This window comes from Pimephales promelas, chromosome 2 (genome assembly GCF_988280905.1).
Source record: "Pimephales promelas chromosome 2, fPimPro1.hap1.1, whole genome shotgun sequence".
Classification (NCBI taxonomy): domain Eukaryota; kingdom Metazoa; phylum Chordata; class Actinopteri; order Cypriniformes; family Leuciscidae; genus Pimephales; species Pimephales promelas.
This window is the reverse complement of record NC_142770.1, coordinates 29266455-29294434: the sequence shown is the minus strand read 5'-3', so window position 1 is coordinate 29294434 and position 27980 is coordinate 29266455. Positions and strand designations below refer to the sequence as shown.

Genomic DNA, 27980 nt, shown 5'->3' with positions numbered 1-27980 from the left:
TTCATTGATTTCAGTTTGTAGCTTACGTGTTTGCTCTTCTATGCTGTCCATTTTCCGTGTTGTATCTCGTTACCTGCGCCGTCGCCCTTAGCATCCGCTCGATGTAGCACACTGAGGTGAAGCTCTTACTGTAGCATGCCCCCCGATCAAGGATGAGACTTTTACTGATGGTTTTATGATGTTTAATCTTTATGAACCGTAATCCGTTCACCATATTACCAACGTAAGAGCTGAAATGTATACAAAAACATGTACTAATCAGCTAACATAGTTCACATTTACATGCGGTCTTACATTTGTGCAAAAACTGGCATATAAACAGACAAAACGATCTTTATCAACTGATATTTAACATACCTTTTGCCTCTTCGGAGGGGCTGCAAGTATTAATTCGACGTTTACCACAGCTTCGTGTCAAAATAATTGCCGTATAACAAGCTAGATGCTATAAACTGCGCTAGACAGGAGAGCGCGCGCTTATCCAAAGGCAAAACAAAGCGCGCAGCTAAAGACCGGAAGTTAACCATTTCAGTACCAAACTTCAAAATAAAAGTCAATCGCTTTTTCCGTAACAAAATACCCTAAATGGTTATTTACAGAAACAATTAAAAATTATAAATAAGACTTGCGCTGCGGAGGCAGGCGAAACAAGGCAGCGCGAGTCTCCACAAACAGCGCGTGCACCGCTCCAAACGGTCGAGGCGTTTATACTTGACGCGCTCTTTGTTGTACTATTCCTTGAAACGACAGGGGACGACTCAAGTAACTGTCCTCTAACCATCAGGAATCGGTGAGAAGAAGACAGATAAATACATGACAATGTTTATTTTTTAGTATTCCACCACCAATACAAAAATAATCATGTAAAACCCAGTAAACCCTGAGATTATTACTTGTGACATTACAAAAAAAATGTATATTTGGGAACATGTATGTATAGAACTAAATTAATGCTCTCTTAAATATTTTCTACATTCACTAAACATGTTTCATTAAGTTTCATGTACATTTGTATTAAACATGGACCATTGTTCATTTAAAAAGGCTTTTTATGCTATTGTATGCTACATTTTTAAAATGTAACTAATTTAGACATGCAAACTGGGTGCTAGTGTGATGAGAAGTTTGTGCTCGGCTTTGTTTTTGAGAGAACATTTCATTTTAAAACCTTTCTGCAGGCCAGTAGATTATTATTTAGTGTACACATGAGTGGGGTCAAGTTAAACATTTTAGTTTGAATTTTATTTTACACTGTGCATTGTGCTAAATAAATATTTGCATAATTTGTAATTGATTTATTCTTTGAAAATGTTATATTAATTTATGCAATTGCAATGCCTTGATTTTAGTAAAGTTTGTACACAGTCATAGCCATAAATGCAATGATACTAATAATTGGCATAATTTCTTTCGGTGTTTCGGTTTTCGGTTTTCAGCCTTGGTTTCCTCTTTTTCGGTTTTCGTCTTCGGCCAAGAATTTTCATTTCGGTGCATCCCTAACATCCCTAACTTAAAAAAGGAAAAAGGCAAAAAGAAACACTCTCCCTTTACCCCACTCCCACCCTCTGCAGCCCTCTCCATACCCTCTTAGTCACCTCTTCCCCATAACACACTTTGTAAGCTTTAACCTCCGCTGACATTTTCCCAAGTAAACTTAAAAATAACCTCTTTGACTCTATCCGAGGAATCTGCTTCCTCAAACAAACTGTTCTCGATTCCCAAAGAACATGTTTCCCCTCAGAAATCGTGCTCCAAATAATTATCCTACGTTCTTCTACAAACCCTTCTAAACCCACCCCATATATCACCAGATCCCTAGAAATGCTTGGCCCTCCCCATCTATCCCACCATCGCATTACTAGTCTCCAAAATGCACTGGCCCCTGGACATATCCAAAAGACATGGTTGTATCATCTGCATAAGCAGCCACTTTTGCACATGTTCCCCCACCTCCGGGCAAATGAACACCTGTGAAAGAAGGCACTGTTTTCAGAGCTGCTAACAGAGGCTCCAAAGACAAAACATATAGCAGGGGAGACAAAGGGCACCCCTGCCTTACTCCCCCTAGCTGCTCTACCTTCTCTGAAAAATGTCCATTTATCCCTATTCTACTAAAAACCTTACTATAAAGCAATTTAACCCAACCCCTGAAGACTGGCCCAAACCCCAACCGCTCCAATGTGGCTTCCAGGAAGTTATGACTAACCCTATCAAAAGCCTTCTCCTGGTCTAAACTCAAGATAGCTAAAGAAAGCTGGCGTTGTTCTGCCCAACTAATTATGTCTCTAACTAGAACCAAATTAAACGAAATTGACCTGCCTGGGACCCCACATGTTTGATCTGCCTGAATAACCGCCCCTATAACCCTTTTCAGCCTTGCTGTCAAAACTTTGGCCAAAATTTTGTAATCTGTAGTAAGTAAGGTAATTGGCCTCCAATTTCCCAACTCTTCCTTCAACCCTTTCTTATACAGAAGCGACACCAGTCCTGTTCTCATTGTCGCTATCATCTCACCTCTTCTAAGGCATTCCTCATACACTCCCACAAGCTCATTCCCTATCCACGGAAAAGCCACCTCATAAAAAGCAGCTGGAAGGCAATCACATCCGGGAGACGTGCCCTTTTTAAGAGAAGACACCGCAGAGCTAACTTCTTGTAAAGTCAGAGGCCTCCCTTCTAGTGCAGTCCTCTCTTCCTCCTCTAAACCCCCTTCCAAAACCTCCAAATACTCTTCATATGCTGTAACTGAAGGAGTTCTGTTACTAAATAAATCTCTATAAAAACCTTCAGCTACATCCAACATCCCCTTTACTGAAGTTTGCACCCCCCTTGACCCCTCAGACCCTCTATGTAACTTTTCCTTTGTCTGGCTCGCACTGTGGCAAAGAAAAAACTGGTTGGCTTTTCATCATAGAGTCGTTTTTGGACACTTGACCCTTGCAAGAAAGACTTTGCCAAAAATGTTTTTTTTTAAATCATCCTGCAATTCTCTAGCCCTGGCCCATCCCTCAGCTGATCCTAATGCACCTTCTGTCCAAAGAGCTTGAAGCTCTTCTGACCACTTGCTTATTTTTCCCCGCTTCCTTCTAGCCTTCTCCCTTCCCCAACTACGGCAGAAATAGGCTACTCTCTCTTTGAAGCCCTCCCACCAATCCCCTTGTGGCTGAAACAAACCTTGCAATTTTTTCCACCCCGCCACCAAATTAAAGAGGGCAATACAAAAAGCTTTGTCACTCAAAAAGGAAGTATTGAACCTCCACACACCCCTTCCCTGCTCCTCCCCTCCTACTTCTAGCCATACTCCCACCATACAGTGGTCTGAACACCACATGGGTGCTTGCATGTAATTAGACACCTTAACATGAGATGGCACAAAAATATAATCCAAACGTGCCCCCATCTGCCTACTGTTTTGCCAAGTGAAAGTGGGATCCCCCCCCCCCCCCCCGCCCCGCCCCGCCCCTCGGAAAGAATCACGTAGCAAGAACCCTGATGTCAAAAGAGCCAGCAAACTACCTGAATCATTGTCCATCGACACATTAAAATCCCCTCCCAAAACTAGCAGCCTATTAGTATACAGAATAGCATTTAAGCTATCTAGAAACCCCTCCCTGTCACCCAAATTACTTGGTGCATAAACATTGATAAAGCGAAAAGCAATCCCTCTCCACCTCACATCCACTACCACTATCCTCCCCGGAATGATAACAATAGCAGACTCAATAACAAAATCCCATGAATAAAATAAGATACCCACCCCATCTGCATTGATATTCCTCACTCCCCAAAAAGAAGGCCCCATGTCCCACTTTAGATGGCATTCTTGCAAAAAACAAACATCAAGTGGTGACATTTTTAAAGAAAGGAAAATTGCAGTCCTTCTTTGTGTCATTTTTAAGCCCCTTACATTCAGGGTAGCCATCTTTAAATGTACCATTTAAAAATAAAAAATAAAAAACTCCTACTAGGGAAAAGAAAAACAGACTGCTTCCCATCCGAATCTCATAAGCTCCCCTTTTGCTCAGAATATTTTTTCCCTTTACCCCTCCCCTTCCCAAAAACTTAAGTCCATTCTGTGCCTTCCTCATTGACGTCTTCCCTCCCTCTTCCCTCATCCTCCTGCAAAATCGACATTACTTTTTCCAACACCCCACCACTTCCCCTTCTTCCCTTTACAGCATTTTCTTCTAATTTTACTTTTAATTTTACGTGTAATTTTACTTTTAATTTTAAAATACTGCTCATTTTTTTCAAAATTTTGATAGCAAAATTTTGATACCTGTTGCAATCGTCCCAAGATGGCGCCAGGTTGTGTGTTGGCTTGCCGTCGCTCCACTTTTAGGATGTTTGTTTTTTGTTTGTTTGTATTTCTTTTATGTTTTATCAACCATCTGAATTGCTCACGGTTGATCTATGATCGCCTTTCGCTGCTTCGCCTTCGATCTACGGCTTTGGATGTGTGCAGCCGTGATTTGAACTTGATATTGTTCGCTGAACAGCCACGCATGCTCCAGCCGCCGATGAAAATCTGTCAGGTACAGGGTTGCCAACTTGTCAGTTTTGCTTGGAGTGAGATTAGTTTTAGGGGGGTCGTCACAATGTCTTGTAGGGCACAATGTCCCCTGGGCACAATGTCTTGTAGGCCAAATGTATAGTTTGTCCAATTTTAATTTGGCATAGGCTAACAGTTTTACTGATTTAAACAAAATTTGTTTTGGGAGTAAAGTTCATAAATTATTGTTGTTTCCCATATGATTTTGTAAAACTATGTTGAGACCTCTGTCCCTCAAAGGGGGTTCGGGGGCATGCTCCCCCGCAAGAAAATTTTGTACATTTTAAGGTTAAATGCATCAATTTGGTGCACTTTGAGAGCTCAAAATTAAGAGCTTTGACCGGCTTCAACCCATGAATTGTGAGATTGAACAAAGGAAAAGCCTTGACTTGTACCTGGACATTAAAGAGGGATCAAACATCTTTTTAGTTATGATATAATCCTCTGTTTTAGGGTGCCAAACGATTATTATAATAATGTAATGATTTATGTAATTATTCCTATTACGAAAAATCCATATAGGCCTAGCCAATAAATGTACTGTATTAATGAAAATGAATATTTCAACAGTATATTTTACTTACACTATTGTATAGGAAAATTGCAATAGTTTTGTCCTAATTTCTTCACTTGCAAGAAATAAACCCTTGAGCTTTTATTTTTGAGAAAAAACCAGATCACCATGGTGATTGCTTTGCAAAGTGCGCACTTTTCTTTAAATCACACAGCACAAACAGAATGGCTATATAGGCTACTTAATTACAGTCTTGTGCTGTTTTATAAAGGCACAATGTCATCGGTGTTGGGACAAGGGAGAAGAGAGAGTTCGGCAAAAAGGCGTATTCGAACTCGGGTCGAACGCGTCAAAAGCTGCTTTCAAGCACCTCACGCCCTTGCCCTACGCCACTGTAGATATTCAGTGAAGGGTATCTTTTTTGCTAAAAAGACAGGCACGTAGTGCAAATGTACGCTCTCAACTCACATTCAAAGTCATAGGCAGCGCAGCGTCTCTCTGTGCATCGCAAAAGCCTGTGTTGACAGTTTGTTTAATATAAAGCGGGAGATTACCAGATACAGTATTTTGCTCGTGCCCTGTGGGTGTTGTAGCCTAGGCAACTGTATCACGTGCCATTTGAACTGACGCGCTACTGCGATCTGTCACATTTAAAAGTGCCAAAGCGTCTGTCGGTGTCGGCGTCAGTGTCATCTTTTTCTGCGATTTTTCTCTGCGTCATAAAATGCAGTGGTCCAATCAGTAGTTAAGAGCCTGAACATGCTTATAGTAATACAAAAAATACAGCACAGAAGAATTTCTAATTTAGCGTGAGATTTCTTAGTTGAGCGTGAGACCGTGAGATTAAAGATTCAGACCGTGAGGCTGAATGCGTGAGTGTCACGCCAGATGCGTGAGAGTTGGCAACCCTGCAGGTAATGGGATGCGCGTGCTGGAGGAGGAGACGCCGCAGGAGACGAGGCACACGGGCTGGAGTCTTGGTGAAACTTAAGAAACTGAGAATCCTAAATAGTGGAGCTAGACTAATGGCGGAGTCATGGCCTTCCCACTTTATATACGTTTTGCCTGCCACATCAACACCATCGCGCTGGATTACACGGAGAGAGAGGAGTCGCGGAGGTGTGGTGCATTCAAACTTGCGGTGTGTCAAGCGAAATGAAGCAACGAAGCTAACCGGCCTGTTGAGTCGACCACAGTGCAAATGGCTTTGATAAACGCTCGTTCAGTTGTCAACAAAACATTCATTCTGAATGATTATTATGTATCATCTGGACTGGACTTTCTTTTTATCACTGAAACTTGGTTAAATGACGCTGATATGAGCCCTTTTGCTGAGCTTGTACCAAATGGATGTAGCTATTTAAGTACATCGAGAAGTAACCATCGGGATGGAGGCTTGGCTGTTATTTTTAATAACATGATGAAGTGCAAGTTACTGCCTGTTGAAACTTTTATGAGTTTTGAAGTGCAATTAATGAAAATTGACTTGCCATTACCAGTGATTTGTGCCTTGATATATAGGCCTCCAAGTTACAGTAAAAGACAAGTAAACAACCGTGGTTAAATGATGCAACACGAAATTTGAGGCGGCTTTGTCGGCAGGCAGAGCGTAAGTGGCTGAAAGATAAATTGCAAATATCATATGAAATTCTTAGAGAAACTCTACAAAACTACCAAAACACTGTTAGAGCCTCTAGATTTTCATATTTATCGCAAGTGATATCACATAATGCAAAAAATCCGAAGGTTTTATTTTCAACCCTAGATAAGGTAATGAGCCCGTCTATTAATTATTTTCCTACCCCGTCTACGGATCTATGTGAGAGTTTTTTTTAAATATATTATTGATAAGGTTGCTCTTATTCAGTCAAATATTGTGCCTGTAGGCAATACTGTAATCGATATAATAAATCCGCTTCATTGCTGCTTAAGTAAATTTGAATCGATTACTTTAGCTCAGTTGGAAAAGGTAATAGTGCATTTAAAACCGACCACTTCACTATATGACGTTCTGCCGTCGCGATTGTTTAAAGAACTTGTTGACACGATTGGTCCCAGTATATTATCGATTATCAACTGTAGTTTATTTTATGGAACTGTACCATCGGGGCTTAAGCATGCTGTTATTGAGCCAGTCTTAAAAAAAATGAGTTTGGATCCAAACGATTTCAAAAATTTCAGACCCATTTCGAAACTGCCTTTTATGCATAAAATTTTTGAGAAAGTTGTCCATAATCAACTTACAGACTTTTTGAATGTAAATAACATAATGGATACTTTTCACTCTGGATTTCGGATCAAACATAGTACAGAGTCAGCTTTATTAAAGGTTACAAATGACATTCTGTTAAGTATTGACTCTGGGAAAAGTGTTGCCTTAATGATGTTAGATTTAACTGCAGCCTTTGATACCTTAGATCATGTAATTTTAATACAACGTCTCAGAAATTATGTAGGTATTAAGGGTGTTGCCCTTAAGTGGTTTTCTTCTTATTTGCAAGACAGAACATGTTCTGTTAAAATTGGTAACTATGTCTCAGCACCCGCGACACTTTCCTGGGGGGTTCCTCAGGGATCAATTCTTGGCCCGACTCTATTTTCTCTATATATGCTACCCTTGGAGTCTATTTTTAAGCAGCATAATATTAATTACCACTTGTATGCTGACGATTTACAACTGTGTGATGGCTGAGTGTGATGGCTGCTCATCTTTTACTAGTTTTTATAATTGCTTGACTGAGGTAAAGGGATGGTTATCAAATAATTTCCTACAGCTAAATGAGGATAAGACGGAGTTTATCATTTTTGGGAACAAGGAGTTTGGGAACGATCTACCTGGTAATTATGGACTATTGTTTAACAATATCTATAGTTTTGTGAAGAACCTTGGAGTATTTTTCGACTCTGAAATGCGTTTTGATCGTCAAGTTAACAGTGTTGTGAAATCTTCTTTCTTCCACTTGAGAAAATTGTCCAAGCTGAAACCAATCCTTTAATATAAGGACTTGGAGATTGTTTTACATGCTTTCGTTTTAACCAGGTTAGATTATTGTAATGCTCTTGTCTTTATCTAGGCATAAGTGATACACTGGTTGCCCGTCTTCAGCGTGTTCAAAATGCTGCGATGAGATTTTTAACAAATACCAAGAAATGTGATCATATAACACCCGTATTGATATCTCTTCACTGGCTACCTGTTAAATACAGAATACAATATAAGGTGTTATTATTTGTTTTTAAAGCATTACATGATCTAGCTCCTGAATACATAAAGGACATGTTAAGCCCACTTCATTCTCAACGCCATCTACGCTCCTCGCAGAAAATGCTTCTAACTGTCCCTCGATCTCGCCTCAGGCGTAGTGGTGATCTCGCCTTTTCCGTTGCGGCTCCTGCACTCTGGAATGTGCTGCCATTATCTCTCAAATCGTCGTCAAGCACGGACATTTTTAGAAAGGATTTGAAGACTTATTTATTTCATCAAGCTTTTGGCATTTGAGTAGGTCCGAGAACTGTGAGCGATTTGTGGGTTGATTATCTGGGTGTCATGTCTTGATTTAATTTTATTTCTCTGTGTATTATTTACTGCCTGTGGACAGCACTTTGGTCTATTTTAATGGTTTTGAAAGTGCTTTTATAAATAAAAGTTGAGTTGAGTTCTATAAAGCCCTCTACAATGTCCATTTCACCTCCACTCTCATCTCCCTGGGCTCGTCTGAGTGTCAGATCCTGAGCCAGGACCTTACTGCATTTACTCTCTCTATCACCAGTCATGTGATCAAAGAGCTTCCGTCTTCTCATGCCTTGTCCCAGCTTCATAGTGTCCTGTTGCTCCTGTCCAGTCACTTCCATAGTCTGGAGTTTCCTTCCCATCGCTCGCTGACTCCCCCAACCCTTGTCTATTCTCTTCATAAATGCCACACAAGACTTCTTCCACATCTAACTCTGACCATACTTGTGAAGAGCCAATTTGAAGCTCCACCTCTTCCTCAGTTCCTTTCTTTTCCACCTCATCTCCATTCCTTACTTCAGCAGCCTTCACTTCCACATTAGCTTCACCAACACCCAGATTTGAAGGGCCCGCCTTATGACTGTCTCTCATCTCAGGAGTACTTGATAATAGACCATTAAAATGATGTAGATCTTGTCCCTCTTTGAACAGGCTGGCATACGTTTTTTTCCGCTTAGGGCATACCCGGAACAGATGATCCACCCCTCCACATAAACTGCACTTCTTAGGTTCTGGACAAGCTGTTCCCATGTGCTCTGTTGATCCACAAAAGCGGCATCTCTGGCCTGCGCTTTCTGCCTTCACATGACCCTGTGCGCCACACCGCCTACAGTACACCGGCTGACCTGGATAGTGCAAAAAGCCCCTGTTTGAACCAATGAAGAAGGAACCAGGCGGATGCACTAAACCTCCTTCAGCAGCTGGGTCTGCACGCAACTTCACCAGGTATCTTCTCTTTCCTGTCCATATACCAAAACGATCTTTCAACCGCTCTCCGCCTTTCACAGTCTCACAGTACCTGGCCAAGAAGATCAAAACATCCCCGAAAGGATTGTACAAGGATTGTACATCTTCCACGAAAGGATTGTACAGGTGGATCGTTAAAGGCAGAAAATCTTGAGTAAAAGCCAGGAAAAGTTGTATGCCACTCAAGCACTGGTGATCTTTTCATAGCTTCATAAAAGGCAGCACAGTCTCTCAATTGAAAAAAAGTCAAATCCATGAACCCAGAAGATGAAAAATCTTGCAAACAGAAAATTAAAGACGCTGAAATCCCAAAAACTTCCCTTAACAGCTCAGTCACCACAAAGTCTCTTCCAAATCGTTTCTTCACATCCAATGCCGCACTGTGTTCTTCAGCCGCACCAACATGGTCGGCAGTGGAGCATCCTCTCTGGAAACGTCCATTCTGGTCGATCGCACACTTGATCTTAGCCAAAAGGCAGAGAAGCGATGACGCAGCGACACCGAGGCGGGGGAGCCGGCAAAGGCCACGCCCACCTGGGCCGCGGCGAGAGGGTCTAAGGTCGCCAGCAAACAAGCTCAGCTCAGATTGGTTGACACCGAAAATGGATCATAACAGAGTGCACAGCACGACACTCTGGAGTGCAACCTGGGATTTTGGATCATCAACATTCCGCCCTAAAAGTGAGCGGGCAGACCAAAGCGTCCGTGGTAGAGACTTGAAACTCTGAGGGATGGTAGGACCCGCCCGGTACTACAACCTCACCAAGGCTCGCCCCGATCGGCCCCAAGGTGGCGCTGCAGCGATCAAAAGTACGAAACGGCTCGGAACCGGTGCAGAAAGATTCTCTGGAGTCTGACTGCCAACAGGGATCAGGAAACAGTCGGAATTCCATCCACATTGGCGACGGTACGCCAAAACGTTGGGGGTGGCCGAGGCGGGCTGTACTTAAATGGCTATAACTCTCCAACGGAATGAGACAATTGCACCCAACTCGGTACACCTGTGTACGGGCTCAGCCCGTGGTCACGTGAAGAGGAATGTGGCGACTGGCCAGTTGGTGGGGCTGTAAACAGAAAAAAAACACAACATGGGTGGCTGTATATCACGTGATGTTTCACACGTGCACAATGTTTTCATACCACATGATAGAACTCCTCATTCCGAACAACTTTGCCTTCAGGACAACTGCTGTGAATTAAATCGTTCGCCAAATATTGGAGATTATTTGAAGAATTAAAGGAGAACTCCGGCGAACAATGAACCTTTGGTCTAATAAAACATCGGTACATAGTCAACCGTTCTCTGAGTTTTGTTTTCATGATAATCGAATGTAAAGAGTTTTATCTCTAAAAACTGTTTAGCGTATAATGCTAGTACTTGGGGCATTGACTAAGTAAAAGAAATCGCTAGTTTATACCACTAATAAGGCTCAAAATAGCCCCACACTAACGCAGTAACATAATGAGGCTCCATACATGCAAAACGAAGCATTGAGAACTTTGTAAGTGTACAGACCATTTAATAAGAAGATACTTTATGAAGACAGTTCACTTCGCGTATACAGGCAGGAGCCATCTTAAAAAATAGTCTCGATAAGTCGATCCCCGAACGACGTGCTGAGTGATCTGAGCCGTATGAAGTTCAGCGAACTTCTGAACTGTATGAACCGCTTTCGGGGATCAACTTATCGAGACTATTTTTTAAGATGGCTCCTGTCTGTATACACGAAGTGAACTGTCTTCATAAAGTATCTTCTTATTAAATGGTCTGTACACTTACAAAGTTCCCAATGCTTCGTTTTGCATGTATGGAGCCTCAGTATGTTTCTGTGTTAGTGTGGGGCTATTTTGAGCCTTGTTAGTGGTATAAACTAGCGATTTCTTTTACTTAGTCAATGCCCCCAGTACTAGCATTATACGCTAAACAGTTTTTAGAGATAAAACTCTTTACATTCAATTATCAAGAAAACAAATCTCAGAGAACGATTGACTAGGCACCGATGTTTTATTAGACCAAAGGTTCATTGTTCGCCGGAGTTCTCCTTTAAGAAGAAAAAAGAAAACCCTCCTTATACAGACTGGTCCTAGACATCAAAAATGTGTGTGCAGTGAGGGGCTTTTTTCTTCCTTTTTTTTTTTGCACGCTCCGCATCCGGCTCCATGACCCAAAAATGTATAGACCCTTTTACAGTTGGTAAACATGGTGACGTTTTTTCGTGGGCGGAGCTTAGGTGGAGGCAGAAAGGTCCATCTGGCCGCTTCACTAACGCTAGTTAGCAAGGATTGTTAGCTTGTTTTTTTAACAATGACTGGAGAAAATACGATATTATCGTAATGTGTAAGGTCACCCAGTGTCCAGGACTGCGATTGTTATTTCCAAAAGTTATTTTTAACGGACGGAACCAGATTGGCCGACCTGTAGCCGCCTACACACTCACTCAATGCATGGATGATCTGACAGGATTAACGTACGTTACCTCGGTTGAGTGGCCTGACTTCTACACCTACCTTATAGAGAAACAGATCGTAAAGAGAAACTGAGGGCATATAAATCTTTAGATGCCTATATGGTCCTGTACAAGACTTGTGTGTACGATCCGCAGTTCTGCCGTGCCAGCGGCCAGACCACGACAATGTAAAGAGTGACATTACAGTGAGATATTAATGATGTGAATATTTTCTAGAAATAAAAGTTCCATATACAGCATATTCATTTTTCATCAATTCTTGCACCAAACAACACAACAAGATGACATTTAATAATAGTAACAATTATTTAAGCTCCTTATTATGTAGCTGAATCTGTGCTGTTTTGCATTGGTCGCCTCCAGTTTTCACTTTGTTTTGCCTCCAGCTAGCGCCGTGACGTAACTGTGACGTCGGCGCAAAAGGGGTCTATATAATACGCCGTCCCCGAATAGTGGACGGATCAGATATTAAACTGACAGAGGAACAGGGGTTCATTTTTGTCTTGTTTTTACACCACAATTCTACCCAGGCTAGTATAGCACATGATCACCTACAACACCCACTCACACTAGCTCCATTATCACCTTCTGCCACACAAGACCACTACATTTCTTTCATTGAACACTTTAGGAGGGTGCACCGTTCCCAGAAGTACTGCAATACCGGGTCGATGTGTGGAGTGGAAGGAGCAAGCCCCTATTCCATCTCCCAGGACCAAAAATCAATTTAATATATGGTGCCCGGGTAGGGCACGTATCAGATATTAAACTGATGAGAACAGATTTTTTTTTTTTTAACCATATACCTTTTCATACAGAGGTCAAAAACATTTAACAAAAGCTTCCATGCTTATCACATTTCATATAAAAGTCAAAAACATTTAACAAAAGCTTTCATGCTAATTACTTTTCATACAAAAGTCAAAAACATTCCTTATTGCTTTTCATACAGAAGTCAAGAAAATTAAACACAGCATTCATGATACAAAAAAAAAGTGCAAGGTATCACCAAGAAAGTAAAACTATAATTATATTATTACGCTACTCCCACTCTGGGTAAGCCTCCCCATACCCTTTTGACTTCATCTTCCCCATAACACTCTTTATAAGCATTTACCTCGTTTCCAATTTTCCCAAGTAAACGACCAAACAGCTTTTTTTTTGGTACCATAATCAGCAATTTCTTTTTCAAACATACTGTTCTCCACTCCCAAAGCTTGTATTTGCCTTCTGAAATTACCCCCCACACCACTCTCCTGCGCTCTTTTCCCAAATCCTTTAAACCCTCCCCCATCAGTACTAACTCTCTCCTAATAGATGGCCCCCTCCATTCTTTCCACCACCTTGTTACTAAAAGCCAGAACGCTGCCGCTCCCGGACAGGACCACAATGTCACGTGTCTGTCCTATCATGTTAGCACATGGGTGGTTTTGTTATGTTGAGCCATGTGCTCCTGTCATTGTTTGATCCTCCCCCTCGTTACCTGATTAGTGTTTGAGTTCTCCCACCTGTTCCCTCTTGATTTGTTCCCTATTTAAGTCTCCTCTTGTTTGCAGTCTTTGTCGGTTCGTTGTCATATGTCTTCCCAGTTCTTTGTGGATAGCTTCATGTTCAGAGTCAGTGGTTGTGTCATGTTCATTTATTGTGTTTTCCCCCTCGTGGGTTTTTGCTTTGTGTTTTGGTTTTCTTTTTGTTAATAAATCCTCCTTGTTTTTGCATTTGAGTTCTCCCTTCCTGTTTGTACCGTGACAGAACGAACCGACCATTTGAGAACTCAGCAGCATGGAGGGTTTTGGCTGGAGGAATATGGAGGACACTTATATGGACGACGATGACTTGGATTGCCCGGATTACATCATTTCCACATTTGGATCTACCCAATTTTCTTCTTCCAGCTGTGACGGAAGGACTCTGCCCTGTAAGGAGTCTGGAAGAATGAACATTTTCCAGGCTCTCGCTTTGATGGCTCATCAAAGGGAGGAGTCGGAGCACTTGGCCAGGGTTTCTGAGACCCGAGGAGGTCACAGGAGAGATTTTCGGGGGACCCGCCAGGTAATTTTTCATGGGACCCGGGGAGGTTGTAAAGGAGGAGGAGGTGGTCGAGAGGAGGGTCAACATCACCCTCCATCCTGGCCCCCCTTCGATCCTGGACCGGTGGAGGGCAGTTTTGGACCAGCTTCTCGCCGTCATGGACGGAGAAGGAGGAAATGCCCGCCTGCCCAGCGAGAGACTGCCCGCGTCCCGTCTGCCCAGCGAGAGACTGTTCACGTCCCGTCTGCCCAGCGAGAGACTGTTCACGTCCCGTCTGCCCAGCGAGAGACTGTTCACATCCCGTCTGCCCAGCGAGAGACTGTTCACGTCCCGTCTGCCCAGAGAGAGACTGTTCACGTCCCGTCTGCCCAGAGAGAGACTGTTCACGTCCCGTCTGTCCAGCGAGAGACTGTCCACGTCCCGTCTGCCCAGAGAGAGACCGTTCACGTCCCGTCTCTCCAGAGAGAGACTGTTCACGTCCCGTCTGTCCAGCGAGAGACTGTTCACGTCCCGTCTGCCCGACGAAAGACTGATCAGGTCCCGTCTGTATCCCTGAGCTGGGACTATCTGGAGCATCTGATTGAGACGTTGGAGAGACCTATGCCTGAGCCGGTGCCTGTCCCTGAGCCGGTGCCTGTCCCTGAGCCGGTGCTTGTCCCTGAGCCGGTGCTTGTCCCTGAGCCCGTCCCTGAGCCGGTCCCTGAGCCGATGCCTGTCCCTGAGCCGGTGCCTGTCCCTGAGCCGGTGCCTGTCCCTGTGCCGGTGCCTGTCCCTGAGCCGGTGCTTGAGCCGGTGCCTGTCCCTGAGCCGGTCCCTGAGCCCGTCCCTGAGCCGGTCCCTGAGCCGGTGCCTGTCCCTGAGCCCGTCCCTGAGCCGGTCCCTGAGCCGGTCCCTGTCCCTGAGCCGATGCCTGTCCCTGAGCCGATGCCTGTCCCTGAGCCGGTGCCTGTCCCTGAGCCTGTCCCTGAGCCGGAGCTCATATTGGTTCAGGACCCAGCGTTTTTGTTTGTGTTTGTGTCTGTTCTTGTGACTGTGTCTGTTTTAGTGTCAGTTCCTGAGCCTGCGCCTGTTCCCGAGCCGGTGTCTGGTCCTGAGGGATCTGCTCTGCCCTGGCCGCCCGAGGGGTCCGCACCGCCCTGGCCACCTGAAAGATCTGCTCCGCCCTGGCCGCCCGAGGGGTCCTCACCGCCCTGGCCACCCGAGGGGTTTTTACCGCCCTGGCCACCTGAAAGAGCTGCTCCATCCTGGCCGCCCGAGGGGTTTATACCGCCTTGGCCACCTGAAAGATCTGCTCCGCCCTGGCCGCCCGAGGGGTCTTCACCGCCCTGGCCACCCGAGGGGTCTTCACCGCCCTGGCCACCCGAGGGGTCTGCACCGCCCTGGCCACCCAAGGGGTCTGCACCGCCCTGGCCACCCGAGGGGTCTTCACCGCCCTGGCCACCCGAAGGGTCTTTTCCGCCCTGGCCACCCAAGAGGTCTTCTCCGCCCTGGCCACCCGAGAGGTCTTCTCCGCCCTGGCCACCCGAGGGCTCTGCTCCGCCCTGGCCACCCGATGGACTCTGTGTTTTTCCTTCACTGCCCAATGAACTCTGTGTTTCTCCCTCAACGCCCTATGGACTTTCTGTTTCGCCCCGGTCGCCTGATGTCTCTGTCCCTCCCGCCCCGCCCTGGTCCGTTCGGCCCGCCCCGCCCTGGTCTGTCCCTCCCGCCCCGCCCTGGTCTGTCCCTCCTGTCCAGTCTGATGGAGCGTCTGGTAGCCGCTCCGTTGAGGGGGGGTAGTGTCACGTGTCTGTCCTATCGTGTTAGCACATGGGTGGTTTTGTTATGTTGAGCCATGTGCTCCTGTCATTGTTTGATCCTCCCCCTCGTTACCTGATTAGTGTTTGAGTTCTCCCACCTGTTCCCTCTTGATTTGTTCCCTATTTAAGTCTCCTCTTGTTTGCAGTCTTTGTCGGTTCGTTGTCATATGTCTTCCCAGTTCTTTGTGGATAGCTTCTTGTTCAGAGTCAGAGGTTGTGTCATGTTCATTTATTGTGTTTTCCCCCTCGTGGGTTTTTGCTTTGTGTTTTGGTTTTCTTTTTGTTAATAAATCCTCCTTGTTTTTGCATTTGAGTTCTCCCTTCCTGTTTGTACCGTGACACACAAGGCATGCTCAATCGTTTCCTCCTTGCCACAGCCCACTGGACACAAAGGCGACCTTCCCTGCTCATGTCTATACAATCGTTCTCTAACAGGCAATCGGCCTAAGGCAGTCAACCAGTTAAGATCCTTACATGGCCCCACTAAATCTGAAGGTTGCAAAATGGACCATTCCACCCTACAGGGCATTGACGGCTCTGACCCTTCCACCAACTCATCCCTTAGTCTGCAGTACAATTTCCTATGATCAAGAATCAGTGATTGCTCTAAGCACCAGGGTTTACTTGCCAGCAAATTTGCTACCTTTTGATAGTGCTCTGGCCTGTCCATTGACCAAGGCGATGTTCCTTTCCATGGGATTATGGACCTCATTGGAAAGGCCAACCAGAACTGGGCAAGAACCCTCACCTTGTGCTCTAAAGTCAAGGCCACCAAACCTGCTGAAAAGGCGGAAAAGAGGGCCTCCATTTTTAGGGGGATGCAAGGCACCCCTCTTCCCCCTTCCCTCAAATGGCGGTACATCTGCGTCCTCGCTACCATCTCTACACTATTCCTCCAGAGAAAAGAAAAAAACAGCTTCTCCAGTTTCCTACCATACCAAAAGGGAACTGGATAGATATATGCAAGATAATTCAGGCTCGGGAGGAGGTCAGCTCTTACCACCTCTAACCTCCCCCAAAGGGAGAGGCCCCTTGAATTCCATTTGGCTACCTTTGCCTGAACCACCTTCAGCCTTGCCCCCCAATTCTCCTGTGCACTATTTCCCTTGAAGAAACGAATGCCCAGAATCTTCATCCCATCCTCACACAGACTATATCCACCTGGCACTATTTTCCTCCCTGCCAACTGCCCTACAAACATTACAGAAGATTTCCCCACATTTACCCTTGCTCCTGAGGCCTCACAAAATCCCTGCAGGATCCTGTCTGCCACCACAAAGTCCTGCTCTGTAGTCAGGAAAAGTGTCATGTCATCAGCATAGGCTGCTACCTTTGCACTTATCCCCCTACCACCAGGGAAATTCACTCCAGTCAAAGAAGGCGCTGACCGTAACGCAGCCACCAAAGGCTCTAGAGACAAAATATAGAGCAGGGGCGACAAAGGACATCCTTGCCTTACCCCTCTCTGCTGCTCTACCAGTTCTGAATAAAAACCATTCACCCCTATTCTACTCATTGTTCCAAAATATAATATTCTTATCCAGGCCCTGAAAACTGGGCCAAACTTCAGCTGCTCTAGAACTGACATTAAAAAGACATGACTCACCCTATCAAACGCCTTCTCCTGGTCTAAACTTAAAATTGCCAAAGGCAATTGCCTTTGTTCAGCCCAACTAATAATGTCCCTGACCAAAGCCAGGTTCAAGCTACCAGCCCTACCTGGCACTCCACAAGTCTGATCAGGATGAACCACTGTACCCACCACTCTTTTAAGCCTTTCTGTTATTACCTTTGCTAGAATCTTATAGTCAGTCGTAAGCAGAGTTATTGGCCTCCAATTTGCTAAGTCCTCCTTCTTCCCTTTTTTATACAAAAGGGTCACTAGTCCTGTCTTCATGGTCGAAGGCAATTCTCCTATCTTCAGACTATCTTGATATACCTCAACCAACTCTCTCCCTACCATAGGCCAGAACGCTCTGTAAATCTCTACGGGAAGGCCATCATTTCCAGGGGCCGTACCCTTTTTGAGAGAGTTCAAAGCTGACTCTACCTCCTGAAAATTCTGTGGTTTCTCTAATTCTTCTTTTTTTTCATTATCTAAAACCTCTGACAACCCCTCCAAGAATCCTACCGCAGCTTCATTTAATGGACCGGTACTGCTGAACAGCTCTTTGTAAAAACCAGCCGCCACCTGCAACATTCCCTCCACTGATGAAACCACTCCCTCCCGCCCCTGCAGGCCCTCAATGCAATTACGCTGCTGCCTTCTCCGTACAGAAGAAAAAAAAATAGCTTGTTGGTTTCTCGTCCAGCAATCTCTTCTGGGTCCCTGACCACAACAAGAAGGCTTTAGCCTCCCCCCAGTAAAAATCCTTCATGGCTCCCTGAAGGAAACTGGCTCTGTTCCACCCCTCAGCTGTATTTAATGCTCCTTCAGACCACAAGGACTGTAACTCCTCTGACCACCTGCAGACATGAGCGCGCTTACGCTTTGCTTTTGCAATCCCCCAACACCGACAGAAGAAGGCTACTCTCTCCTTTACTCCCTCCCACCAAGCCCCATGTGAGTCAAACAAACCCCGTAGATTTTTCCAGCCGACCATCAATCTCTGAAGAGCAGTGTAAAAGGTTCTATCCTTTAGAAAGGAGGCATTAAATCTCCACACTCCCTTCCCTCTCTTTAGATCCTTTACCTCTACCCCCACCCCTACCAAACAGTGGTCCGTGAACCACATAGCCTGCTGAACATAGTTGTTCGCCTTCACCTGGTCCGGTAAAAATAAATAATCCAGTCGTGACGCCTCTGAAGATTCACAATCTCATCATTTAATGTTGTTTTTAGTTTTTTATTGTTTTTATTAATAATTATAATCATTAGTATTATGCATGTGATTTACACTTTTCATATACATTTTTTATACTTTTCATATATATTTATAATCATTTATAATCTACATTTTTATGAATCAAACTTTTCTGAATTCTGTATGTGGAAGACTTTTAGAGTTTGGGGACTTTGGGGGGAAGTTGAGTGTATTATGTTTCTTTCCGTGGAGTAGAATATACATTTCAATGATTGATTGAGAACAGATGTGCTGGAACAGCTATATGTACTGTGTAAGTTCTTTGTTTGAGAGAGAGAGGAAAAATACAGAGAGGCAACAAGGAAGATCTTTGCTGGTCCATTCTCTCTCTCTCCCTTATGTCTTATATAAATTGGTAAAATAAATAACATATATTGGCAGAATGACTGGTGTCTTTTCATTAAATTAAATAACAAGGGGAAACGAAGATTTTAAATCTACATTTTTGGCGTCACACGAAAAGGATCGCATACCCAGGCATTCGTCTCAATCATTTCAGGTAAGACTTTTTTCCTTTCTAAAAAGTTATAAGTCTGCCTGATGATTAGAGACAGTGACTGAAATGCTGAAAAGAACTGTGTTATTTTAAGTACCAGTTGTTTTGCCAATGAATATGGGACATAAGGAAAAATTATATAAAAATTAATCAGATTAAATAATCAAATTGAATTAGGCTTATTTAAGGTTCTCTGAAAAGTAAACCTCAGACAATATTTGAAATGCTGGGATAGAGATGGATCTTTTTTAGAAAAAAGACCATCTAGTCAGAAATTTGGAATTAGCTGTAAAACGGTTAAGCTAGTAAAATTTGCTTGGTTATAACTGCGACGTGGTTGGATAGTGGCGGGACTGTTTAAAGAAGGCAGAGTAATCCCTAAAACATCCAGCACACCGAAGATTCGTTCTCAGAAGGAGACGAGGAAGTTTGACACAGGCGGTACTTGATTGACCAAAGCGGTTAAATGTGGCGGGACTGTTTTAAAAATGATGGCAGAGTAATGATGGGCTCTCTGCGCTAAGAAACAACCTGACAGAGATGATGTACAATTCACTGACACACTTGTGGATGGGTTTAGCTCTAAAAACCAACAAGCGTTATCACTTGGAGTCAATCCAGGCGAAACATATGACCAAATTATGCAATGGGCTGGCCGTCTAGAGATGGCGATGAGATCAAACAAGGAAGAAGGAAACAAGCCAAATCGAAAAGGTGTGGCGACAGCTCAATACAACATGGATACAAAGAATAAGATTGTTGTTTGCGGCAATTGTGGAAAGCGTGGCCACTCAAGAAAAGACTGCTGGGCTAAAGGTGGTGGAGCAGAAGGTCAAGGTCCATCATTTAAACAAGTCACTGCGAAAAATCGTGATGAAACCTCTCAAGGGAAGACATGGACGGACGCACAAGTCCGTCAACTCATAGAGGGAATTATGCGTCCGCAATAGGAATCAGCGGCCCCCTGTATTAGTAAGAAAAGAGACAATCGCCTTTTCATCAATGCATTAATAGGGGGCCACCCATGTGATATCCTGGTTGACACAGGAGCCTCAATTTCAATAACAGATCTGAACCTACCTACAACAGATGAAACTATGGAAGTTGGAGGAGGTATCACAACATTTCATAAAAGTATCCAAGTTCCACTACAAATACATGAAGATGAAGTCGTATGGACATCTTTCTGGGTGGGACCGAATTCACAAGGAAGCCTCATTGGCATGGACATACTTCCATTGTTGAACATGATCATCTTCACTGACAGTCGTCAAATCGCTACAACAGCTGGGATAATACCACACGAAGATCGCACATGTAATTTGAGTTCAGTTGGTGCAGCAAAACCAATTATCAGAGACTGGACCAAAGACGGTGTGTGGGGTCTTCTGTGCAGTTTACATCCAGAAGTTTGGGCTAAACACAAATTTGATTGTGGCAAAGCCAACATTGACCCTGTTGTTATTGAAGGGCCGACACATGCCCCTCATAAACAATACCCTATCCGACCTGAAGCAAGACGGGCCGTGGAAGAGATAGTGGCAGACTTGGAAGCTGAAGGGATTATCAGACAAACTTCATCAACTACTAATAGTCCTGTCTGGCCTGTCAAGAAATCGGATAACTCATGGAGATTAACCATTGATTACACAAGACTCAACAGTGTAACACCAAAACCGCATCCTATTGTGGCCAATCCTGCCACTATTCTGAATGATATTCCAGGAAATGCAAGAATTTTCACAGTACTAGATGTACTGTCTGCTTTCTGGTCTATACCTATTGACGAAAAATCTCAAGAGAAACTTGCCTTCACAGTGGGTGCAAAACAGTATGTCTGGAACAGACTCCCACAAGGACTTAATATTTCTCCTGTGGTATTTCACAGAACTTTGGATCAGTTCTTAACGGAGCAAAAAGCTGAAATTGAGAGTTCAGGAAGTGTTTGCCTCCAATACGTGGATGACTTGTTAATTGCAAGCCCAGATGAAAACAGCCACATATTTGCTCTGAATATTGTCCTACAAGCCCTTAAGAAAGGAGGATTCAAAGTCAACCCCGACAAAGCACAGCTGGCCAAAACCAAGGTTATCTACTTGGGCCAAGAAATATCTGTCGAGGGAAGGAGACTGACAACAGAGCGTGTGGAGGCATTACGGCAACTTCCAAAACCTCTAACAGTTACAGGAATGAGGAAAGTGATGGGACTTTTCAACTATTGTCGTCAGTATATTCCTGATTTTGCCAGCATCACCAGCCCCCTCATTGACTTGTACAAGGGAGGAAAGCCTGGAATGGAACAGATAAACTGGACACCGGAAGCTGAGGAAGCATTTACTTCAATGAAAGAAAAACTGACTTCAGCCCTAGCCTTGGGACTTCCTGATGGACGATTGCCATTTCATTTGTGGACCAGGGTGGGAGATGAGACGTACTCAGCAGTACTGTGTCAAAAACCAGGTGATCGATACAAACCAGTTGGATACTTTTCCACAAAGATTCCTGTTACAATGATTGGTCAACCACGATGTATACAAGCTCTCGATGGTGCCACATGGGCAGTGGATGCTGTGGAAAATTTGATAGGAGCACAAACAATCATATTGCATACTCCACACAGTATAGTGACGTTGCTGAACAACACAAACATCAAGACCATTACTGATGCAAGGAGAGCAAAATGGGAAGCAACTTTGTTGAACAAGGATTTGAGAGTGGAAATCATCAGAGACACATCCCTTAACCCTGCAACAATGATGATCGAACCACACGAGGGAACACCACATGAGTGTGAAAAACAAGTAGAAGAAGAAAGTCTTGGTCCTGTTAATCCAACACCTCTTGAAAATCCAGACAAGGAGTTATGGGTCGATGGATCCAGTTACTATGTTGATGGAAAACGACATACTGGATGGGCTGTAGTGGAAGCTGATGGAAATGTCGTGAAGAAAGGAGCTCTTTCTGGGCATTTTTCAGCACAAGTAGCTGAGCTCATAGCACTTGCAGAAGCTTTCGAATTATTGGAAGGACAACGAGTCAACATCTACACAGATAGTCGTTATGCTTTTGGAGTGGTCCATGACTACCTTGCCCTGTGGAAAAAACGTGGACTTATCACCAGCAATGGGAGCGAAATACAACATGCTTCCATAATTCGTCGTTTGATTGCAGCATGTCACCTACCCAGAGAAGCAGCCGTGATCAAAGTAAAATCACATCAATCTGACAAGTCCAAAGAAAGTCAAGGAAACACGGCAGCAGATGCAGCGGCCAGAGAAGCAGCACTACTTCCTCTTACTCCTGTTACCTTGGTAAAGGAAAACACCGAAGATAATCCTGAGCTCCGCCTTCTGTCATATCAAACTGAGACAGATGAAGAGACAGATGAAGAGAAAGAACAATGGATAAAAGCGGGAGCGAAAGAGGATGATCAAGCTATCTGGAGAATTCCAACAGGACAAGTGGTGATGCCTATCGGAACAAGAAGGGAGCTAATGCAGCTGTATCATGGAAAAGTACATGCTGGAGCAAAAGCAATGAAAGCTCAAATCAGCGAGACGTGGTGGTGGCCACGAATGATGAGAGACATTGATGATTACTGTAGAAGATGCTTGATCTGTCTGAAAGCAAATGTGGGAAAATCTGTAACGGTGCGGATGTCACATGCACCCAGACCAACAGGTCCATGGACACATCTCCAAATCGATTTCACAGGACCTTTGTCACCCAGTGGAGGGTACCAATACATTCTAGTAATCATGGACAGATTTACTAGATGGGTGGAAGCATTCCCAACAAAAACCTGCACTGCTGAAGCAGCCGCACGAGTGATGGTTGAACAAGTCTTTCCTCGCTGGGGTCTTCCATATGAACTTGATTCTGACAATGGAACTCACTTCACTGGGAAACTGATGAAGGAAGCAATGAAATTGATGGGGATTAAACAGAAGTTTCACCTCCCATACAGACCTCAAAGTTCAGGCCTAGTGGAACGGATGAACAGATCGTTGAAAACCGCTCTTACCAAGGCCATTCTGCAAACTGGCCAAGGATGGCATAAGTTGTTACCCGCAATTTTGTGGAATCTGAGAGCAACCCCGAACAGAGTAACGGGACTGACTCCTTTTGAACTGATGACTGGAAGAGCAATGGTTCTGCCTCCTGATGCTCCGCCGCCTGCGGGAACAGGAGGAGACTCTACTTTGTTCCAAGAGAAGCTACGACGCTATCTCACAATGCTGGACAAAGCAATCAAAGACAATAATAAGAAAGTGCGAGAAGCTCAACAGCAATGGGATGAAAAACATACCACTACTGACATTCCACACATTCCTGAGTTAGGCAGTTTTGTTATGGTCAAACGTATTCCCAGGAAAGGTTTAGAACCTAGGTGGGAGGGGCCATATGAGGTACTCTTAACAACAGATACAAGTGTCTGCCTAAAAGGGAAGGGTGTAGGAACAGATAGATGGTATCATTGGTCACAAGTTAAACCTTGCTTAGTGAATGAACAAAATGATGAAGGCTTAGGACCTGAGATTGAGCACTGTTCACTCATTAACTTTGGGAAAAAGGAGTGATGATTAATTATTTTTCTGCTTCCATTTCAGGAATCAATTCCATTGACATTGATTAGAGATGGTCGCAAGTTATTCTCGATACACAACGACAATGGTATGCTTGTTTTTAATTTTACTTGGCATTTACCAAGAAAGCCAAGCTTTATGGACTCCTCGAGTTCAAGAAATTACTCGGAATGCAACCCTGAAATCTGGCCAACGTTTTACTCTACCCTTTATTTCCAGATGGGGATTATGGGATTGGGTGCCACGTAATGATAAAGACCTTGCTAAATATCGAGTGGGCATCTACGGTGGATGTAACTTTCACCACCAATGTTACAAAAGCAGAGTAATTTGGCCGGTGAAAGATGGGGGGTATACCGGTAGTGCTCAAAGACGAGAAATTTGTTCAAAAGAACAATGTGAAATTGTGGGGTTAAACCTCATAACATCTACTGATGTGGAAATTAATTTCATTTTGAATCGTACCCACATGCTTACAATATGGGATTCATTAGCCCTAGGCTGTATCTATCCCATAGTGTTACCATGCGAGGGGTTTCTATGGGATGCTACCTCCAGGACAACTAGATTCAAGGGAAATTACATACGAGTTTGGCATTCGGAAGATGCGAATGAATATTGTGAGACTGAATTAGAAACTGGGGAAATTGGACGGTGTTTTTATCTTTCTGCGGGAAAGACAAACAAAGCTAAAACATGCCCAAGTACAACTATTGCACCAGCTCATGGTATATTGTTAGCAAAGGAAACCAAAACCTTGATAAACGAAGCTCATATGGTGCGACAACGCATTAATTATAACTTGATGTCTCTTCTTACTGTTTATGATCAGTCCTATTGTGGAAATTTCACAAAAATTAGGAGCTGGTTGGAAAAAGAAATTAAATATTATACCTCTAAGGATCCTCTTGGAAGTCGAAATCGCAAACCTCGAAGTATATGGGGAGACATAGCGGGGGTATTTGGCTTTAGTAGTAATACTGCTCAGCTGCTCATACAATTAGTAATACTGCTCAGCTGAACCAATTAAGTGAGTACTCTCAGTGGGTGGGAACAATGACTGGCAAAGGACTTACTGAGACTCTTCAAGGTTCTCTACATATTATAGCAGCGGGTCAGCATCTTAATGACGCAGCGAGGGAATTGGCAGATGCATTAGTGAAATCGTCTAATTTTGAGACACATCGTGCAGCGTGTTTATTTTTGGCTCAGAATTTGAAGGATCAAATGGTAGAGGATATTCAGGTTATTCGAATGGGTCGAGTTCATGAGCGAATAGCGGAATCTTTGTTATTGGTTTTTGGAAAACAACTTAATTTGACTTCTGCTAAACATGCTCCATTAGTTAAAATCGCAATCAATGAAGATTCGTTGTCAGGTTCTGGAACATTACCTTTGATTATGGTCTGGCCTCAATATGGGAAACGCAATATTATGACAGTTAGACGATTCCAATCAATGGGGGTTAGACAAGGAAATTCAGTAATTAGATTGGGAAGGAATGGATATTGGGCTGAAGGTGAAACACCAATGATTTCTACTACAGACTGTTGTATTGAGGAACATGAGTGGGTAATTTGCTCATGTTCTACAATGTTTAGTCTGTCTCTTAATGGATCTGCAGTTTGGGAAGTAGTTCCTTTAGATCAAGCCACAGGTGCATGGCAGGTGTCAGAAGCACAGTGGTGTATATTACATGACGGAATAAATGAAAATATGATATACGGAGGAAAGCTATGTCCAATTCCTTCTGATCCATTTTGCGTTGAGATTCTCTATCCTCTTCAATTGGGTTCAATTAGCTCCAAAACTCTGGAATGGCCTTCCCGATACGGTCCGAGCCTCTGACTCGCTGACACAGTTCAAAACTAGATTAAAGACGCATCTCTTTAGTCAAGCATTCACATAATGCTTACCTTCTAGTCCTCTGTTATGCCATACGGAACCGTTTGCCACTGAAACTGCTTAACGCACCAGTGGGGCTCGACAGCCTTTTAGACAAACGGGTCGGCGCGTATGGTTGGGTTGCGGAGAGTTCGGGTTACGGAGAGTTTGTGAGTTATAACGGAAATTATTATGAACATCAGCTATGCTAATTATTTCCCATCTGCCTTTCTGCTGTTATCTCGGGACGCTTGTCCCGAGAAAAATGGCGTTCGTCAGGTCCAGTTTTGTGTCCAGCCTCTCACGGGGATTTCGGATGCCCCAACGCCTGTGATGAGACGACTCAACGCCTGTGATGAGACGACTCAACGCCTGCGATATGTTATGGCGCCGTTTGATTCATAAACAATATTTATATTTAATATTTATATTTAAACAATATGAATGTAAGCCAGAGGAGAACTGGCCCCCGACTGAGCCTGGGTTCTCCCAAGGTTTTTTCTCCATCCAATCTGATGGAGTTTTGGTTCCTTGCCACTGTCGCCTTGCTTTTGGCTTGCTTTGAGCTTGCTCAGTTGGGGTTATTTATTTAGTGTTTAGCAATGTTGTTGATCTGTGTTGTGCTACTTACATGTTATCACTGTGAAGCTGCTTTGATACAATCTGTATTGTGAAAAGCGCTATATAAATAAATGTGACTTGACTTGACTTGACTTCAATTGGGTGGAATTCATGTTCCACTTGTACAATTGTTGCAGTTAGATCCACAGTGGTGGAATAATGATTTGGTGGAAGAGAGGAATTATGAACTCTTTGAAATAGTTAAGAGAGTTAAAGCAAGCGTTAAGGCAGCTCAAGAGGAGGGAATTCAAGCAATGGGTCATGTTATCGTAGCGAATGGAGTAGCTAAATTGATGTCTGAGAGGAAATTAGCTCGAATTCCAGGGAATTTAACATGGTTAGAATGGATAGTTTTGACTATGGTAGGAGTTTTTGTGTTTCTGTTAGTAATAAAACTTATCATATATGTGATAAGAAAGAGAAGTACCAAACCTTTTAGATTGGTTATTACTAACAAATTGGATAGAACCGAGAATGGAAAATTCGGAGTGAGATAGGAGATTTTATACACTACACTACTTACAAAACACAACCTCACAAACAATGAACACCCGCTTACTGATTTACAACCCCAAGGGATAGGACCCTTTAACATCAACGTTTATTTTAATTTCTTATTTTGGCTCGGAACTGGGGGATTTAATTAGTTAACGAGTTAATTAATTAATGAGTCCAGGCACGGGCAGAAGACTTTTTTAGTTTTTCTTTTCTTAGATGATTGGGGTTCATTTTAAATGCTTACACATAGATGTTAAATGACACATAGTATGCGGGGACATACCATGGGTTGGGTTTTTGTTTGTTATTTCTTTTCTTTTCTGTTTCAATTCTTTTGTCTTCTATGTCTATGTCTTGGTCTACTATTTCTCCTCAGCACTATCACTTCAATAGGTTGGCCACCTGGAGATGATGGTGTGGAACTGACGGCCGTAGTTCCAGAGGAGGGACTGAAGATTCACAATCTCATCATTTAATGTTGTTTTTAGTTTTTTATTGTTTTTATTAATAATTATAATCATTAGTATTATGCATGTGATTTACACTTTTCATATACATTTTTTATACTTTTCATATATATTCATAATCATTTATAATCTACATTTTTATGAATCAAACTTTTCTGAATTCTGTATGTGGAAGACTTTTAGAGTTTGGGGACTTTGGGGGGAAGTTGAGTGTATTATGTTTCTTTCCGTGGAGTAGAATATACATTTCAATGATTGATTGAGAGCAGATGTTCTGGAACAGCTATATGTACTGTGTAAGTTCTTTGTTTGAGAGAGAGAGGAAAAATACAGAGAGGCAACAAGGAAGATCTTTGCTGGTCCATTCTCTCTCTCTCCCTTATGTATTATATAAATTGGTAAAATAAATAACATATATTGGCAGAATGACTGGTGTCTTTTCATTAAATTAAATAACAAGGGGAAACGAAGATTTTAAATCTACACCTCCTGCCTATTATTTCACCAAGTGTAATCAGGTTCAGAACCCCCTGTTACTCTGAAAACATCCCGAAGGGAAAAACCTGCCATCAGCTTTGCTAACTCATTACCAAAAGCATCATCAAGTGACACATTAAAATCCCCCCCTAACACCAACAATCGGTTGGTGTAAAGAACAGGAGCTAAAATCTCTAGAAACCCTTCCCTTTCCCCTAACTTACTAGGTGCATATACATTTATAAA

General features: G+C 43.4%; 1 protein-coding gene and 1 pseudogene across 1 annotated transcript; one reads left to right on the top strand and one right to left on the bottom strand.

The window, feature by feature from the left end:
• Window positions 1–12641: 12641 nt before the first annotated feature.
• On the bottom strand, window positions 12642–12844 carry LOC120461625 (U2 spliceosomal RNA; annotated as a pseudogene).
• Window positions 12845–21579: 8735 nt separating this feature from the next.
• LOC148997127 (uncharacterized) lies at window positions 21580–27640 on the top strand. The gene is made up of 2 exons (XM_089118488.1): window positions 21580–24321; window positions 24355–27640. Exon 1 carries the CDS (start codon window positions 21712–21714, stop codon window positions 23779–23781), a length of 2070 nt encoding a protein of 689 aa, XP_088974614.1. The 5' UTR covers window positions 21580–21711; the 3' UTR covers window positions 23782–24321; window positions 24355–27640.
• The last annotated feature ends 340 nt before the right edge of the window (window positions 27641–27980 follow it).